This window comes from Leptopilina boulardi, unplaced genomic scaffold, assembly GCF_019393585.1.
Source record: "Leptopilina boulardi isolate dan_hultmark-lab unplaced genomic scaffold, ZJU_Lbou_2.1 LbouV2_249, whole genome shotgun sequence".
NCBI lineage: Eukaryota > Metazoa > Arthropoda > Insecta > Hymenoptera > Figitidae > Leptopilina > Leptopilina boulardi.
In genome coordinates this window covers 587712-605499 of record NW_026137806.1, presented here as the reverse complement: position 1 = coordinate 605499, position 17788 = coordinate 587712, and the positions used below count along the sequence as shown (strand labels likewise).

Here is a 17788-nt window from a genome sequence, read left to right as displayed (position 1 = left end):
CAGACAAAATTTACTTTTAAGTATAGATAAAGCTGTATTGGTGGGACAAAAATTTAGTCTTATCGTTTTTAAAACTTACTTGTAAGTATATAGGTAAAACTGTATTGGTAAGACTACTGTTACCAAGGAAATAGAAAAAAAAATTTTTAGCCAAAAAAATTTATTTTTAAGTAGATAAAAATATTGTAGTGATGAGACAAAACGTTATTTTTAGTTTAATCCGATAATTAAGTTTTAAGTTTTAAGCACAATTTAATTTTAAGTAGTTAAAACTGTATTGGTCAGACAAAAATTTACTTACAATTTTATGAAATTAATTTTACTTATCAAAAAATTTAAATTTTCACTATACAAATATTTTTGTCTATTATTAAGATACCAAAAAAGACTATTCATTCGTCAAGTATTTTATCCGAACCTTTCCCCCCCCCCACTTCTCTTGGGACATTCGCAACCTCACCCAGTGATCGTGGCCTTGACACATGACTTGTTCTCGTTGTTCTCTTTTGTGAATCTCGTGGACTTTTCGATTCATGTCCTTGATCTTTTCTCTTGAGAAAAAAAAAATTACAATCACGTCCGTATTGGAAAGACAGGGACAAGAGATTTTCATACAGGTTACTTATTTTTGGCAGAGATCCATTCGTACGTCGAACTCTTGGATTGAAATTGAGAGAGTCAATTCTTGGAAGCGATCTTTTCGTCCAATAAGATCCTTATTGTCTTTTATAACAATTAGATAAATAAACATTAAATAATTATTCTACATTTAAAATCGTTAAAAAAAATTTTAACTACTTTTTATAAAAAATGGATATATAATATTAATATTGTGTAATATTTAATATAAATTTAGAAAATATGTTTCGCATATTTCTTTTAAAATAAATTTCAAATTAATTTAACAATATAAATTATATCATGCACGTGACGTGTTGAACGTGGGAGCGTAATTCTTGGGAGCTTATCGACTACATACGATAACAGAAAGAGAGAGAAAGAGAGAGAGAGAGAGAGATCAGAAAGAAAGAGAGCAAAAACATTACGTAATACATAGTTGACGATGCATTGACTTTTAGTTGAAAATTCTTCATCTTTTTCCCTTACAATAAAAAAAAATAATTCTTTTTTCAATGGATTCAAAAAGATATATATTTGAAAAAGAAAATGATTTTAGCGATTAAAAACGTCATATATATTGTTTTTTTAAAACAAAAAATAAAAAATTTTAAACAATAGAGATGCGAATATTTCTTTATATAAGAATAATATTCAAGAACGATTTGTAGATTTGCAATAATTACTTATATTGCGACCTTTAAAGTCTCAGGAATAGGCTATAATATGAATTTCGTAATGAATTATATTGCTATATCAATTATATTTAAAAATGGAAATATTAGATAACATGGTCTTTGTCTAATTATACCAATAGCTGTTGATTTTTGAAAGATCAATTTCAATTTTCACAATTTTACTGATTATAACGATCATTCTAAAAGTTGCAATAATATTAATTTTACCATTTTTTTTACTCTACTTTATGGAGTAATTTCGTTATGTAATATTTATAAAAATGTATTTAAAAAAAAAAAATTTCGTAACAAAATAAAATAGGAGAAAGAAAGAGAGAGAATCATACAGAAAAGGTAGTATAAATATTATTATGTTCTATTTATAACCATTTTTATTAAAGTGCCACTTATTAAGAAAACCTGTTTGTTAAATTTGCATTACGTCAGAATTCACAACAATTTTTGAGAATAACTAAATTTTAACGCATTAAATATGCACTTATAAATATCAAATAAAATCCAAAAAATAATTTAAAAAAAAAAAACATAATTTAAATAAAACAGTTAAAATTGAATATATTAAAAAAATAATAATATTTAGTTTGAAAATAGGGGAAAAGTAAAAAAAATTTGAATAAAAATTAAAAGATAACGGGAGGAAATTAAAGAAGGTACTTTGCCAAAGTAAACAAATTATATCTACTTTGTCGAACATAGAGACGGAGAACTCTTGGTGTGTATCTAGTTCAGTATTCAGTCTTATGTAATCCACTCTGGTCTTAATCCGGAAAATCTAGTGCCTTTTGCTCGCGCAATACACACACACACACAGTTTCAAGATGCCACGTTAGGAGTTAAAGTCATTTTAAAATCACCATTAATTGGTTTTAAAGAAACAGATGGCTTGATGTCGCAGGTGCAATGCAATTTGATAAACATCAGTTTCCCGTTAAGGTGTTTCAAAGTGAAAAAATATTTTTACATTACTTGTTTTATTTTTTCATTTTCTTTATATATTTTAAATTATTTTCACTGTTAATGTTTTTAAATAGTTTCCCTTTTGAAATATTTTTTAATAAATTTCCTTTTTTCGTTTTCTTCTCGAATTATTTTAATTTACTAAAAAGAAGAAAAAAAAAAAACGCAAAATAATTTTTAATATAGTTGTTGCTTTTTAAAACTTCGAAAACGGAAAAAAAAGAAATTCTGAGATTTAATCGATATAAATGCGGTGTAATTGAAAATTGTATATATAGATGAATTTGCATATATATAGTCATAAGTTTATTACCGTGGGAAATATGTTGAACAGTGAAATATATTGAGAGTTCTTTGTCTTGGAGTGCAAGAGCCGCGTGTATATCTTTTTAAGTTGGGAATAGTCTTTGAGTTTCTTTCTCTCTTTCTCTCTCTCTCTCTCTTTCTCTCGCAGTGGCTGGTTATATAAGAACAGCTCAGGCCTCAGACTGGCCGTGAACTTACCATCGTCCGAACGCAGCTGTGTCCTTTTCTCTTATACATATATATACTTGGACTGGTGCATTCAGCTCGATCGAAAAACAAGAAAAACGCACTCTACTAAGCACGTCCATGAAAGAGAGACAACTTTCTCGTTTCCCGAGAAGAGGAGCTTTTAAGGACATCGAATGTAAATTCCTTCGTATATGATGAAATACAATTTAAAAATGAAAATCCATTAGAATAACTCAAATTGAAAAATTTCAAAAATTCAAGCTTTTTTTTTTGGTACGATTTATTAATAGAGTAATAATTATTACTGTCTGTAATTCAACGTACAACGACCTATCTTTCTGCGCAATTATAAAAAAAAAAAAAAAAAAAAGAAGCGACTTATATAAAGAGATAAAAACAATTTTCTGATTTAAAAGATAACGAGGTGTATAATTTTTTTTTTTTATGAAAGCACTGACAAAAATTCATTTCACGATAATAAAATTCATTATAATACAAATTGATAAACGATGATATATTTAAAAATGTATAAAAAAAAAAATTCTTCTGAAGAATAAAACTTTTAATGAAGCACAAGGTTATTGAGAAAGGTAAGGATTTCAGACCCGATCTTTCGTATACCTGTCAATGTGCGCGAGGTTATAAAATAATCTCAAAAGTCTGGTCGATTAAAAAAAAAAACCAGACTGAAAGGATATAAAAGAAAAAGGAACAAAGTTAAAAAGAATAAATTCGATTTTTCAGAATCATTTAGATTTTTTTAGCAAGATAAAAACTCAATAATTTTAATTTAAAGAATTACAGAAATTTTTTTGAAACAAATTTTAACAATAAGAGAATGATTTATTTGAAAGATAAATGAATTTTTGATAGTACCACACTATACAACATTCTACGATTGGTCCCATTTACATCCGTTACGCAATTCATAAAAGACATGAGCTTTGGTACTACTAACTGCTTCTACTATTTTGCTTATTTAATACTTCCCGCACTTTGTTATTAAACAATAATTTTCTACATAAATAGTTGAAATTAGTTTTGAATTTGAAAAAATAATATATTTTATCAAATCATATTTAAAATTTCCAGTGTCGCCGAATCATAAATCAGTCTAAAATTAATTTTAATATCATCATTGCAAGGAAGATGATTCAGATCGTTATCTGCAAGGATTATTATATAGATTTACGATAATTTTACAAATTTTTCAAGGTTATCAATTTTCTGAAACTGATAACAAGGATTATTTTTGTTTTTAATTTTTCATTATCCTTTCTGATATAATTCGAAAAATGATGATATAAAAGATTTTTTTAAGTATTTTAAAAATTTAATTTTTGAGGGTTTTTTAATTATTGCTCACCAAGGTGGACGGCGAGATTATATCTCTCCAGTGCTTGACCGATGTGACCCTCCTTTAATAGAAGGTCACCCTCGTGTCTTGCTCTGCTTGCTTCTGCCTCCCTTGGCCACCACTTTTCAACAAGCCTTTGCACAAGCACATTTATTTCCCCCACTGCATCAAATTTATGTCCGCACACGCGACAATTCTTGGCTGATTCAAGACAATTTCTACAGAATGTATGACCACAATTAACCGTGACCGGTTGATACAAGGTCCCCTCACAAAATGAACATGAAAAATAATCATTTATCGTTCTTTTTCGTAAACAATTATCACTTAAATCCTCTAATAATGAACCAACAAGATGTCTTAGCCTTTCCATTGGTACATTTTTCAATGTTAAACATTTTGCATAAATATCAATTGAATCACTTATTCTTCCACATCTTGCCAATGAATCACCATAACCAAATAATAATTCAAAATTTGGTGTTTGCTGTTTAAGGCATCGTTCATATATTTCAACAGCCAATCCATAATTTCTCGATGCAAATGCCTCCTTTGCCAATTCAGTCATTTTTTTATTCTAATTTTTATAAATATAGTCCTCCCGATAAAATCCGCTCACTGCTGATTTTAAAATATTAAAACCGCTATACATTTTCAAAATCATAAAAAATAATTTGATTTTCTTTGATAAATTAAATTAAAGAAATTTTCATTATTTATTGAACTTGACATTGAAATTTTCTTTCTTCTGTTGATGATGCATACGAATTTGACAGTTTCGACCACGCGGTACAAACGACTATCGAGAACTGGCGTACATTCACTCTTACAATAACGGTTGCCCGAAGACTGGCGTCTCCCTCCCGTATTGTATAGTCTGTCACCGACTTTGCGCGAAACGTTGTCAGTATAAAGCTGCCCCCCCCCAACACTTGATGACTACAGCGCCACAACCCCCAAAAGCTTTTTTTTTTCCACACCTAACCTAACTACCCTACCCTTAAGAAAAAAAATAATCACAATACAAAATAATCCTTCTTTGTCACTTTTTATTTTATCATTAAATATTATTCATAAATTATCTAATACTTCCTTTTTTTAAAATTATTTCTTATAAAAATTGATGAATTTTGAATAAATTTCAATTTTTTTCAAAATATTGGTATTAAATTTGACGAAAAGAAAATGCAAAAATTATTAAATTGATTTATAATTCCATATGAGGGGGGAAGTGAAAGAAAAAATATACATTAAACGATGGACACTTGTTGTTACTGTTGATGTAATTTGTGAATTCTTTTTTCTAATTTTTTCCACTTCCTATTTTTCCATATGTCCCTTTTGAAATTTCCCTTTTTGTTTCTTAAATTATCACTGAAAAAAAAAATATATTTTGTTTAAATTAAAAAAAAAAAAAAAATTCCAGACACCGTACGCGAAAAAGCTTATATAAATGCAGTCAAGGAACATCGCACTGGCGGGAGCTCGGTGAGTTCCGATTGGATCAATTATTTTACGAGGCAGCCTCGCTCCGGGTTCTCCCGAGTCTTACGCATGAGCAGGAATATTGCGAGATATCGTTTTAGTTCAGAGACACTTTTCTCTTTTAATATCAAAAATTAATATTTTAATATAAATTAATAGAAGCATATAAATATTTTATCAGTTATCAATTTTTTTTTTCTAATTCAAAATCAATTATCTAATTAGAATAATTAAAATTTTATTAATTAACAAAAAAAAAATTTATGTAACAATATAATTAAAGCAAAAAATGAAAATAAAAATTCCACAAAAAAAATAATGCACTTTTTTCTATACTTAGAAAAAAAAAATTAAAAATGTATTTTAAAATGTCTTTGTCTTGACATTGACAGCTTTTTCTACTTAAAAATTAATAAGAGATTTGAAAAATTACTTTTTCTGAAAAATAAATGAGTTATTTTGATTAAAAAGAAATTTTTTTGTCGTCTGACAAAAGAAGGTTTTTTCTACTTATGAAAAAAGTTTGTCTCGAACAAGAGACAATTTTGTTGGAAAAAAAAAAAAATTATTACAGAGCAAAATAACTACTTTGAAATAAAAAATTTTGTTGGAACAAAATATAAAATTTCATTTAGCGCAAATTAAAAATTTTTATTTGAAACATAATTTATTTAGCACTGAGACAAATATATTTTTTTTCTGTTTTTAAGGAAAAAGTAAATTTTCCCTTTAATTGATCATTCAAATACTAAGTATTAAATAAATACTCAAAAATACTAAAGAATACTAAAAAAATACTAAATACTAAATACTAAATAATAAATACTCAATAAATACCAAAAACCAAAACTTCGTTCCAATTAAACTGAGTTTTTCTATATACTTACTCTTTAAATTTGAGTTAGTAAAAATGTTTACTAATTTGAATCAGTGACTCACTTTTTTGCTTCTGAATTAGTAAAATTTTTACTAATTATTTGTAACTTTTACTAACAATTAGTAAAATTTAACTAATTCTAAAACAAAAAGTGAGTCACTAAATGAAATTAGTAAACATTTTTTCTAATTCAGATTTAGAGAGTAAAACTAAGATTTTGTTGGAAAAACAAAATTAAATATGTTTTACTTTTAATTTCCAAATAGAAATTAATTATATATTTTTCTACTTAAAAATTAATAAGAGATTTTAAAAATTACTTTTTCTGAAAAATAAATTTTAACTTAAGGGATTATTTTGATTAAAAAGAAATTTTTTTGTCGTCTGACAAAAGAAGGTTTTTTCTACTTATGAAAAAAGTTTGTCTCGAACAAGAGACAATTTTGTTGGAAAAAAAAAATTTATTACAAAGCAAAATAACTACTTTGAAATAAAAAATTTTGTTGGAACAAAATATAAAATTTCATTTAGCGTAATTAAAAATTTTATTTGAAACATAATTTATTTACAAATATATTTTTTCTCTGTTTGAGGAAAAAGTAAATTTTCCCTTTAATTGATCATTCAAATACTAAGTATTAAATAAATACTCAAAAATAATAAACAATACTAAAAAAATACTAAAAAATACTAAACACTAAATAATAAATACTCAATAAATACTAAAAACCAAAACTTCGTTCCAGTCAACCTAAGTTTTTCTACTCTTTAAATTTGAATTAGTAAAAATGTTTACTAATTTGAATCAGTGACTCACTTTTTTGCTTCTGAATTAGTAAAATTTTTACTAATTATTAACTTTTACTAACAATTAGTAAAATTTAACTAATTCTAAAGCAAAAAGTGAGTCACTAATTGAAATTACTCTCTAAATCTAAATTAGTAAAAAAGATGACTAATTTGAATTAGTGACTTACTTTTTACTTCTCAATTAGTAAAATTCTACTAATTATTAGTAACTTTTACTAACAATTAGTAAAATTTAACTAATTCTAAAACAAAAAGTGAGTCACTAATTTAAATTAGTAAACATTTTTACTAATTCAGATTTAGAGAGTAGTAAAAATTTTTACTAATTCAGATTTAGAGAGTAAAACTAAGATTTTGTTGGAAAAACAAAACTAAATATGTTTTACTTTTAATTTCCATATAGGAAAATAATAATTATATTAGGCTTAAAAACATGAAAAATGCAATAACTCAACAAGGTGTATAATGTGCTAACAAATCCTAGTTTCGTAACTTGTCCTTGAATTGATAATTGTCCGATTAATATTATAATTTAATTGCCCGTTATATGCTTATCGGTTCACGTGATTGTGGATGTCACTTAAATTGCAATAAGAGGTACTAAATGTTTAAGTATATAAATATATGGATAAAAGAAAGTAAGCTATCTGAATGCACTTGACATCAATATGGGAATAATTAAACATTTTTCTGACGATAAATGCATAAAAAAAAAATTTTTTTTTAAATACAAGACAAACGAAATAAATTACACATTCTTATTTACAACTATAAATTGTTAAACTCATATAAAATTACAAGGTACAGTAATTTTTATTTTACCATTTATTAATAATTATGACAAAATTTAAAAATTATGTAAATTTTTACATTTTATATACCTACAGTTTTTTTTTTTTTTTTTTTCATCTGAGAAAAAATGTATTACTTATTAGTGATATTTTAGTCAAGTCAAGAAAATTATACAATTTTGTTTTTTAATTATTGTTTTTTTTAAACTTTTAAAAAATATTTTTTTTTTAAATCACGATTGAATGAGTAAAAAAAAAAATTCCCAGTCAACAACCAAATAATTAATATGATAAGAATTTTTATTTTTGCACAAACAAATTTCTCTTAATGCATCAATATTAATGATAAATCGCTCATCTTCGTTATAATGCAATCATTTGTTTTCAAAAATATTCTCTTGCTTTGTATTCAATTTTAATAAAATATTCAAGTACAAAAAAAAAAGGTTTACAAAAATTAATATAAACAAAATTTTATACAATTTGGATATAAAATTTTTTTTTTTTTTTTCAAAACTGAGACATAATCAAATGTAATGAAATTTTTTTAGAATTTTTATATAAGAAATTTATTATATTAATATATTTTATTATTATATTAATTTAATGTATCATTATAGAATGAAAACTTGATGAAATTTATAGAACTCAACAACATGCGCATTAGAACTTATATAAGATATTTGTGTCACGTAAGGAGTCGCACAACAAATTGTTAATCATCGAAATATATACAGTATCTATATATGCATAACAGAAATGTGTCTTTACATATATATTGGATAATTGTCAAGGCTACTTTTTTTTGGCACTTGCTTTTAGAATAAATATTTGTTGTCGCATCAAAAAGATAATTTTTTAGATCGCCCCAAAAAAAAATTAATAATAATCGCTTATATTCTGTCAATTAACTTTGGTATTAATTTTTCGGTATATGTGGCAAAATTCAAATATATAAATGACAAATACCGTTTTTACAAAGTTTTCTCTGCAATTGATCAAAATAGTTAAAGCCATTATAAATTGATTTAATTAGAGTTGAAGTCTCAATATAAGTATAAAGTTCATATATATATATAATGTTTATATAAATTACACCTAATAAAATGATTGCTCATCAATCCTGTAATTGTTGTTTTCTAACTTTTCACATGTTAAAATAATTTCATTAAAATATTTAAAATTCTCGCCTTGAATCGAAATAATAAATTTAAAAAAAAAAATTAATCATCATTTTACTAAACAACACTTTTCTCAAATGTACAATTTTATTTTATTTTAAATACTTTAAAAAAATTTTCAATTCATATACAAAAATACCTTAAAATATATATATATATATAAACCACGTGATTTAATAGTCACATGTCCTGCTTACAAATAAAAAAAAAATTTTTTAATAAATTAAAAAAAATTCAATATTTGTGTATGACGTCTTGTTAAAATTTTGAATTAAATTTAATTAAGTATAATTGTTAACAGATCATGCAAAATTTAGAATATTGTTCGAATAAATAATACAACGAATAAGGATTTGACATGGAAAATAATCAATAAACGAAATAATAATCTTATCCCTATGAAAAGAAGGAAGGTTTGAAGTTGACAGCAGGAAATTAGATTTAAATACATTTTCTTTTATATATATATAAATTTTACACTAATTTAATAATATATTTTATCCGCAATATTTTGCATTTCATTGTAATTTTATCCGCGCAATATTATATATATATATGCATAATAAAGTAGTTTTGTGTTAAATTAAATTTTTATATTAAATCAAAGAATTCAACAAAAGTTTGAGAGAAAAAATTTCTTTCTAATATTTTAGTAAAAAAAAAATTTTTTTTCTAATAAAAGAATTATAAAACAGCGTGTACTAACGCCTCTTTCTAAAATCAAGGCGACGCTTCTTTATGTAATTTCGGAACTACCTTGCTTCACACACAACACGTTTTCATTCCCACTTTCACGTAATTCTACCCTGTTTCTTTCAAACTCTTTTACATAATCTATTATTAAAAAAAAAAAAAAAAAAAAGAATAAACTTCGAGAAGGGGAGCAATAATTATTTATTATTTTTTTTAATATAAGAGAAAAAAAAATTTTTTTTTTAGTATTTTATTATATTCCCCCATAGAATGTGACATTTTGTTAACAAATTTTTTTTCTATTCTTGAAAAAAAATTTTTTTTTTTCTCGCAACAATAACGTTACTTTTTATTTTGCGTCAAACTTTTGTAATCTTTACGATCAACAAAGGACTGTGTGTGTGTTTTTTTTTTTTTTTTTAATTTAATAAACAACCTTTCTTCTTTATAAATTATTTGTAAATTTTGTTGGCACTACTTCCATGTAATTGGACGTGTAAAATATTTGAGTATATATATATATATATATATTCTTTATCTGTTATTCCACGTGTTGTCTTTAGTCGCGTGCGAGTTTAATAATGACGTTAATATATATCTAATATACATGAACAAAAAATTTGTTCGGTAAAATTTTTTGTGTAGCAGTTTAAAAAAAAAATTAATTAATAATAATTTTTTGTTTTAATAAAAAAAACTTTTATATTTCTATTTGAATTTGCTGCTAATAAATTGGAAATAGTGTTTTTTTGATGATACTTTTTAAACAATTTCAAAAATAATTTACTTACACATTTATTTATTACAAAAATATAGTTATGTAAATTATTTTTTAAATTATCATCTGAGAAGTTATATTTTACACACATATATATATAAATTTAATAAGACGATTGACAATAAGGGATAAAAATAAATTTTAAAGAGAAAATCAAATTTTTCTATTGTTGAATAAATAGGAAAGATTTTTAATAGAAAAATTGAATTACGTAATTTTATGAATGAGAATTGGTTCAATTGTACATATATGTATATATATAAAATTGGAATTTCATTTTACACACGTGTTGAGTGACAAATTCTTGTCTATAAGCGTCTAGTTTATATTGCGCGTGTAGTGACCGAACAAGTAAATTTTACATAATGTAAATGATTCACCTATACACATTTTTAGTTATAATAGGGTTCACGAATACATAAGTTTTGCCGCGCGACGTATGTCTCATCTATGAGCGACGTACTATATAATATATATATATATATATTTATTGAGCCAAGAATCAGTTTATATAATCACAAGTTTTGTGTTAAATGAATCACTTCTCGTCACACTCGTAGTCATTTTTCAAATTAAGTTCCCTCTTTTTTTTCATCATGTCAATGATTATGAGTAACCGTTTGGAAATTGTTCACATTTCTATAATTTTACAATGGAATTTTTATTATTTTCGATATATAGTCATTGTATAGTTGAACAGTACCGAAACTAGTTAGAAATGTTTTCAACATGTTTCCAGGTATTTAAACTATGTGAAAACTATCCAGTTTCTAGATAGTTGAACTATATTGAAACTATATAGTTTCTGGATACTTGAACTACATAGAAACTATCTAGTTTCTAGATTCTTGAACTATATGGAAACTATCTAGTTTCTAAATAGTCGCACTATGTGTAAACTATCTATTTTCCAGATAGTTAAACTATATTGAAACTTTATGCTTTATTTAGAAAGCTCAGCACAATTCTATTATCTAGTTTCCATACAGTTACGATACAGCTGTACTATTTTCAATATAGCTACTAGTTAAACTATACCGAAACTAGCTAGAAATATTACGCTTTGACTAACAAGTTTTGAGATACATAAACTGTGTGGAAACTATCTAGTTTCTAGATTCTTGAACTATATGGAAACTATCTAGTTTCTAAATAGTCGCACTATGTGTAAACTATCTATTTTCCAGATAGTTAAACTATATAGAAACTATATGCTTTATTTAGAAAGCTCAGAACAATTCTATTATCTAGTTTCCATACAGTTACGGTACAGCTAAACTATTTTCAATATGGCTACTAGTTGAACTATAACGAAACTAGCTAGAAATATTACGCTTCGACTAACAAGTTTTGAGATACATAAACTGCGTGGAAACTATCTAGTTTCTAGATTCTTGAACTATAGAGAAATTGTCTAGTTTCCAAATACTCTAAGAAACCTTCTAGTTTATAGATAGTTAAATTAGGAAACTATATAGATTAATAAGAAAGTTTAGCACAGTTGTACTATCTAGTTTTTAAATATTTAAACTATATAGTATAACTGTGTTGACCTTTCTACATCTATATAGTTCAAGTATCTAGGAACTAGATGGTTTCTAATTTAACTATCTAGGAACTAGATAGTTTCTAATTCAACTATCTAGGAACTAGATGGTTTCTAATTTAACTATCTAGGAACTAGATAGTTTCTAATTTAACTATCTAGGAACTAGATAGTTTCTAATTCAACTATCTAGGAACTAGATAGTTTCTAATTCAACTATCTAGGAACTAGATGGTTTCTAATTTAACTATCTAGGAACTAGATAGTTTCTAATTTAACTATCTAGGAACTAGATAGTTTCTAATTCAACTATCTAGGAACTAGATAGTTTCTAATTCAACTATCTAGGAACTAGATAGTTTCTAATTCAACTATCTAGGAACTAGATGGTTTCTAATTTAACTATCTAGGAACTAGATAGTTTCTAATTTAACTATCTAGGAACTAGATAGTTTTTAATTCAACTATCTAGGAACTAGATAGTTTCTAATTCAACTATCTAGGAACTAGATGGTTTCTAATTTAACTATCTAGGAACTAGATAGTTTCTAATTTAACTATCTAGGAACTAGATAGTTTCTAATTCAACTATCTAGGAACTAGATAGTTTCTAATTCAACTATCTAGGAACTAGATAGTTTCTAAGTCAACTATCTAGGAACTAGATGGTTTCTAATTTAACTATCTAGGAACTAGATAGTTTCTAATTTAACTATCTAGGAACTAGATAGTTTCTAATTCAACTATCTAGGAACTAGATAGTTTCCATATAGTTTAAATTTTCTCGAAACTTTTTGATCATAGTGTTACATTTCTAGCTAGTTTCGCTCTACTTCAACTATACAGTGGCAATATAGAAAATAATAATAACTGTATGGAAACGTGAAATTTTTTTTTTTTGCCCCTTCAGTAAAGTATATAATAAAAATAAATATTTCAATAAAATAGCAAAATTGTGAAATTAAAGTTAATATGATACATATATAGTGAGAGTGAGAAATTACCATAGAATTACTAAATATGGAAAAATTACAATCTAATGTTTATGGAAATATAGAATATATATATTTGAGAAACTACTGATGCTCTATAAGCTTTATTCATTTTAATTTCAGAACGACGACGTAACAAATAGCTACGAGGCCTGCTTGCACAACGCGCGAATACCTTCGTAATAATCCAATTGGTATGGTTACGCCTCCATTAAAGCGATACCATAATTTATTATTATTGTTACATGAAGTATGAAAAAAGTTTTTAGAAATTTCGAGACACAATTGACAAAGAGGGTGTAAAATCATATATAGGTATACTTGTATCTAAAATAAGGAATGAAAAAAGCATATATATTTAATTTTCAGTTTACTTTTGTATTTTTTTTATTTATTTAATTTTTTAATAATAATATAATTTCTTATAGAATCACTTTGTTTTTTCATAGAAATTATTTTTCCAAATTATCAAATATTTTCAATTCGAGTATCAAAGATTTTGCAAGATTTCAAAATTTTATTTCTGGAACTTTTTTTTTTTTTTTTTTTTTTTGCGAAAAATGGTGCTTGTGGGTGTATCATATAAGTATGATATAGTGTAATTTATACGAACGCACGTAAACTAAATATATATATATATATATATATATTCTTAGTTTAAAATTTTATGGGTCATAAAATACTTTCAGTCTCAATCTTAAAAGATAACTACTGGAAATTTCGTTATATTTACACATTTCTAGAAAATACTGTTTATAATTTTATCCAAAGTCGAGTTAATCTAAAAAATTAGTTTCAAGTAAAGTTTATTTATAATTTTGCAGGCAAAAAAAAAAAATCAATGAATTTTTCAATTAGAAGAAAAAGATATCTTTTTATATACAGTAAAGAAGTAGAAGAAAAGAATTTTTTAATGAAATGAAGAAAAGAAATTTGGATGAAATTGATTCGAGAGAGAGAGATAGAGAGAGAGAGAGAAAGAGAAAGAGAGAGTACGACAAAGAGAGGGAGAAAGGTAGGTCTGCGGTTTTTTCGGCTGGCCGTGACCCGGTTTTTGTTGCATAAGAGACGTAACACAAGTTTATAGCTTCTTTTCTTCTTTCTTTCCTGACTTAGTCGTATATATATATATTGAAAAAAAAAATTAAATTTTCTACTAAATAGTTGATCGATATATTGTAATCGCAAATATATGTTGAAAAATATTAAATTTTATTTATATCAATTATTTGTTTTTGTGATATTACAAAAAATATTGTAGCAATGTTGGAAACATTATCATCATCATAATTACCATTTTACCAGTAAATGGATTTTTAGTAATTTGTTTTTTTTTTTTAATGATAATTATCCGATGATTCAAAATGGAGTATCTTATGTAAAGTGTACCCTTATTATTCGAATGGGCCATGGACCATAAGTAACCATAATATATATATATATATACATATTGCGAACTAAGATTGCCGATTCGATCGGTCGTTGCTCGACGTCATGAACGCCAGCCCTGCCCCGTATTTCATAACTCTGCTGGAAACACGTAACCTTTAATGCGCTTTTCTATTGTCGAGTGTCGAACGGTAGTGATGAAACTATTCCTTGCGCACGAGATTTATAGATGATTTTCAAAATTTCATATCGAAACTAAACAATTTTTTTTTACATATAATATTTATTAAAATTGACCTCAAATGATAAATATTTCAAATTGTACTTTTAATTATGAATTTCAAAAAAAAAAAATTGTTTCAGTATTTTTTTAATTTACATAAGATAAAAAAAAAAAAAATTAAAAATAGTAACTTTTGAATGATATAGAGTGAGATATATTATATAAGATTTCTCAATTCTATATTTGATTAATCATTATATTTATATGCTCAACTGATTGTCATATAATATATCCATATATAAAGATCAAAATGTGATTCACGGTCAAAGTCGTTATGTAAAACTGATTATTTTAAAACTTTACCACAAATTATCAAATCAAGATAAATAAAATTTTTTAATTCTAAAATCAACTTTTTGCTTCGATTTTCCAATTTTTTTTTTCGAATATTTCATTTTTTTTTTAATTTATATAAATAAATTTTTGTTATAAGGGCGAATATCGAATTTTTTTTTTCTTCTATTTTACGTAAAGCACAAATTTTATATAAATACAGAATCTTTTTAAATCATTATAATATATAATTTCCCTGATACTTTAAAATTTTACGTAATTACCAAAATTTTATATAAATATTGTTATCAACTTCTGATTATTCTTATATAAAATCTACTTCAAGAAACTAAATTCAAATATCTTTAATAACTTATATAAAATTATTTTTATAAGTACTAAAAATATATATTTTAATTATATAAAGCAATTCTAAATGTAACAATATCTTTTCAATAAATATCATTATGAGAAATTTCTTTCGTTTTATAATTAATGACAAAACGCGTAATTCGAAAGAAGCAAAAAAAAAAAAAAAAAAACTCGAAATTGTCCTTTTGTAAATTGAATTATTTCTTCAGAAATATATTACATTGAAGTGCAGTATTTTAATTTTTATTATATCCAAATTTTTAAGAAGAACAAAATTATTTTTTGTTTAAAAAATTATTTTAAAATAATCAGAATCAAATCTGAATTGCACTTAATAGTTTATATATACATATATAATTATGATAGTACAATAGCATATTTTCTAATGTCATAAACCTAATGATAATAATAATGACGGTAATAATAATAGTATAATGACAATAATTTTTTCTAAAAGAAAAAGAAAAATTTAAGATTAGTGTTTTTTTAATTTGTAAACAGTGAGAACGTTGCCCATTTTCGGATGTTGAGAAATACATCCTGCAACGCCCTGTGCTCGCATCCTGCGTTACGAAATTTGTTACGTTCATTTGAAAACATGTTAATAAGAATCACTATTGTCCCAACAATATATTGTACATATAGCACTTTGAGACTCATCATTTCCTAATTATGACAATTTCATGTTACTTAATAATCACAATTTATTTTTCCATTTGATTTTTTTATATATATATAATTAACTTTTGTTAATTTTTTCGTATATATTTATTGTTTTTCAAAATTTTTTAATCTGTAAGTTTATTAAAATTAATATTTAATAATAATTATTAATTATTTTTATTAAAATTAATGTAAAAATTCAACCAAAAAATGAGAATTTTTTTTTCAAATTCTGAATTAATGTCGAAATAGGTTGATTGTTAAATTTAATAACGCAATTAGTTCTCGTAATCATTGCCAGGTTAAATGTTACTTTGTCAGAACCGCATTTGCATAATCAATAGCGTAACGAATGATTGTCGTAACTCTTTAAAGTATAATAAAATACAAAAAAAATTAAAGTATATATATATAGACGCGGTCCAATCGCTAAACGTCAACATATGTGTGATTTCACGTAATTATCTCCTTTGATATTGAAATAAACACGTAACGATCATATTGTTTAATCTATACACTCAGAAAAAAAAAATTCGTTTGAAGCAACAAATTTTTGGTTAAATCAACAAAATAAATGCATTGATATATATATATATATATATATACACAGTTAACCAAACATTTGTAAACCAAACGTTTATTTAGCTCAATCAAATTTTTTCTTTGTTCAAAAAATTTATTAAAATAAACCAAACAGTTATATTTAGATCAAATAAATATTTATTTGAATTAAACAAATTTTTTTTGGAACTAACCAAAAAAATTGGATAAATATAAAAAAATGGTACATATTTGGTTCAAACATATCTTTTTTCTGAGTGTACATTACATCGCGTACTTATTTTTTTTTTATTACAATATTTAAAAAAATAAAAAATAAAAAATAAAAAAATTGGCAGCGGTGGGATTCGAACCCACGCCTCCGAAGAGACTGGTGCCTTAAACCAGCGCCTTAGACCGCTCGACCACGCTACCTTTTTTTCACAAAAAATTCAATTTTATTTGCAAATTTTATTATTCCCGCGAGATCTATATAATCGATAACATCGTCAAACTATTGCACGGAAAAAAAAGGAATTGCTTACATACGCTAACTGATGATTACTAGCGGATCTACACTAAAAAAAAAAAAAATATTCTTATATTCAGAGGAAAATTCCTCTTACAGAATCCTCTTGAATTTTATTCTTAAAACAAGAATATTACTCTTTAAATAAGAATATTTTTCTCTAATTTCAATAGAATCGAAACAAAAAGACTATTCTAGAGCATTCCTCTTATATTCAGAATAATCTTTTTAGAATAAAAATAATACTGTTAGAATTTAGAATAATCTTCTATGTTTTTAAGAATATTCCTCTAAATTCTAAGAGGATTTCCCATAGAAAGTCGCTCATGCGCAAAGATGATTGCGTCATATCATTTACGTTGCGTCATAAATCGCATATCATTTTGAGGTTATGCTATTGAAAATTTTATTTATTTTAATTTTTTATTTTATATTTATTTAAAATAAATTTTCAAATGATA

At 24.9% G+C, this 17788-nt stretch overlaps 1 protein-coding gene and 1 non-coding gene across 2 annotated transcripts in view; both read right to left on the bottom strand.

Annotated features, from left to right (window-relative positions):
- Positions 1-5066, bottom strand: part of LOC127280710 (LON peptidase N-terminal domain and RING finger protein 3) — a 34549-nt gene extending 29483 nt beyond the window's left edge. Inside the window, exon 1 of the mRNA XM_051303917.1 lies at positions 4135-5066. Within this exon, the coding sequence (XP_051159874.1) occupies positions 4135-4693 (559 nt within the window). The 5' untranslated portion in view covers positions 4694-5066. The remainder of the gene's footprint in view (positions 1-4134) is intronic.
- A 12085-nt stretch (positions 5067-17151) lies between these two features.
- On the bottom strand, positions 17152-17233 carry Trnal-aag (transfer RNA leucine (anticodon AAG)). The gene has a single exon. It is a non-coding gene; the product is annotated as a tRNA-Leu (tRNA).
- Between the last annotated feature and the right edge of the window lie 555 nt (positions 17234-17788).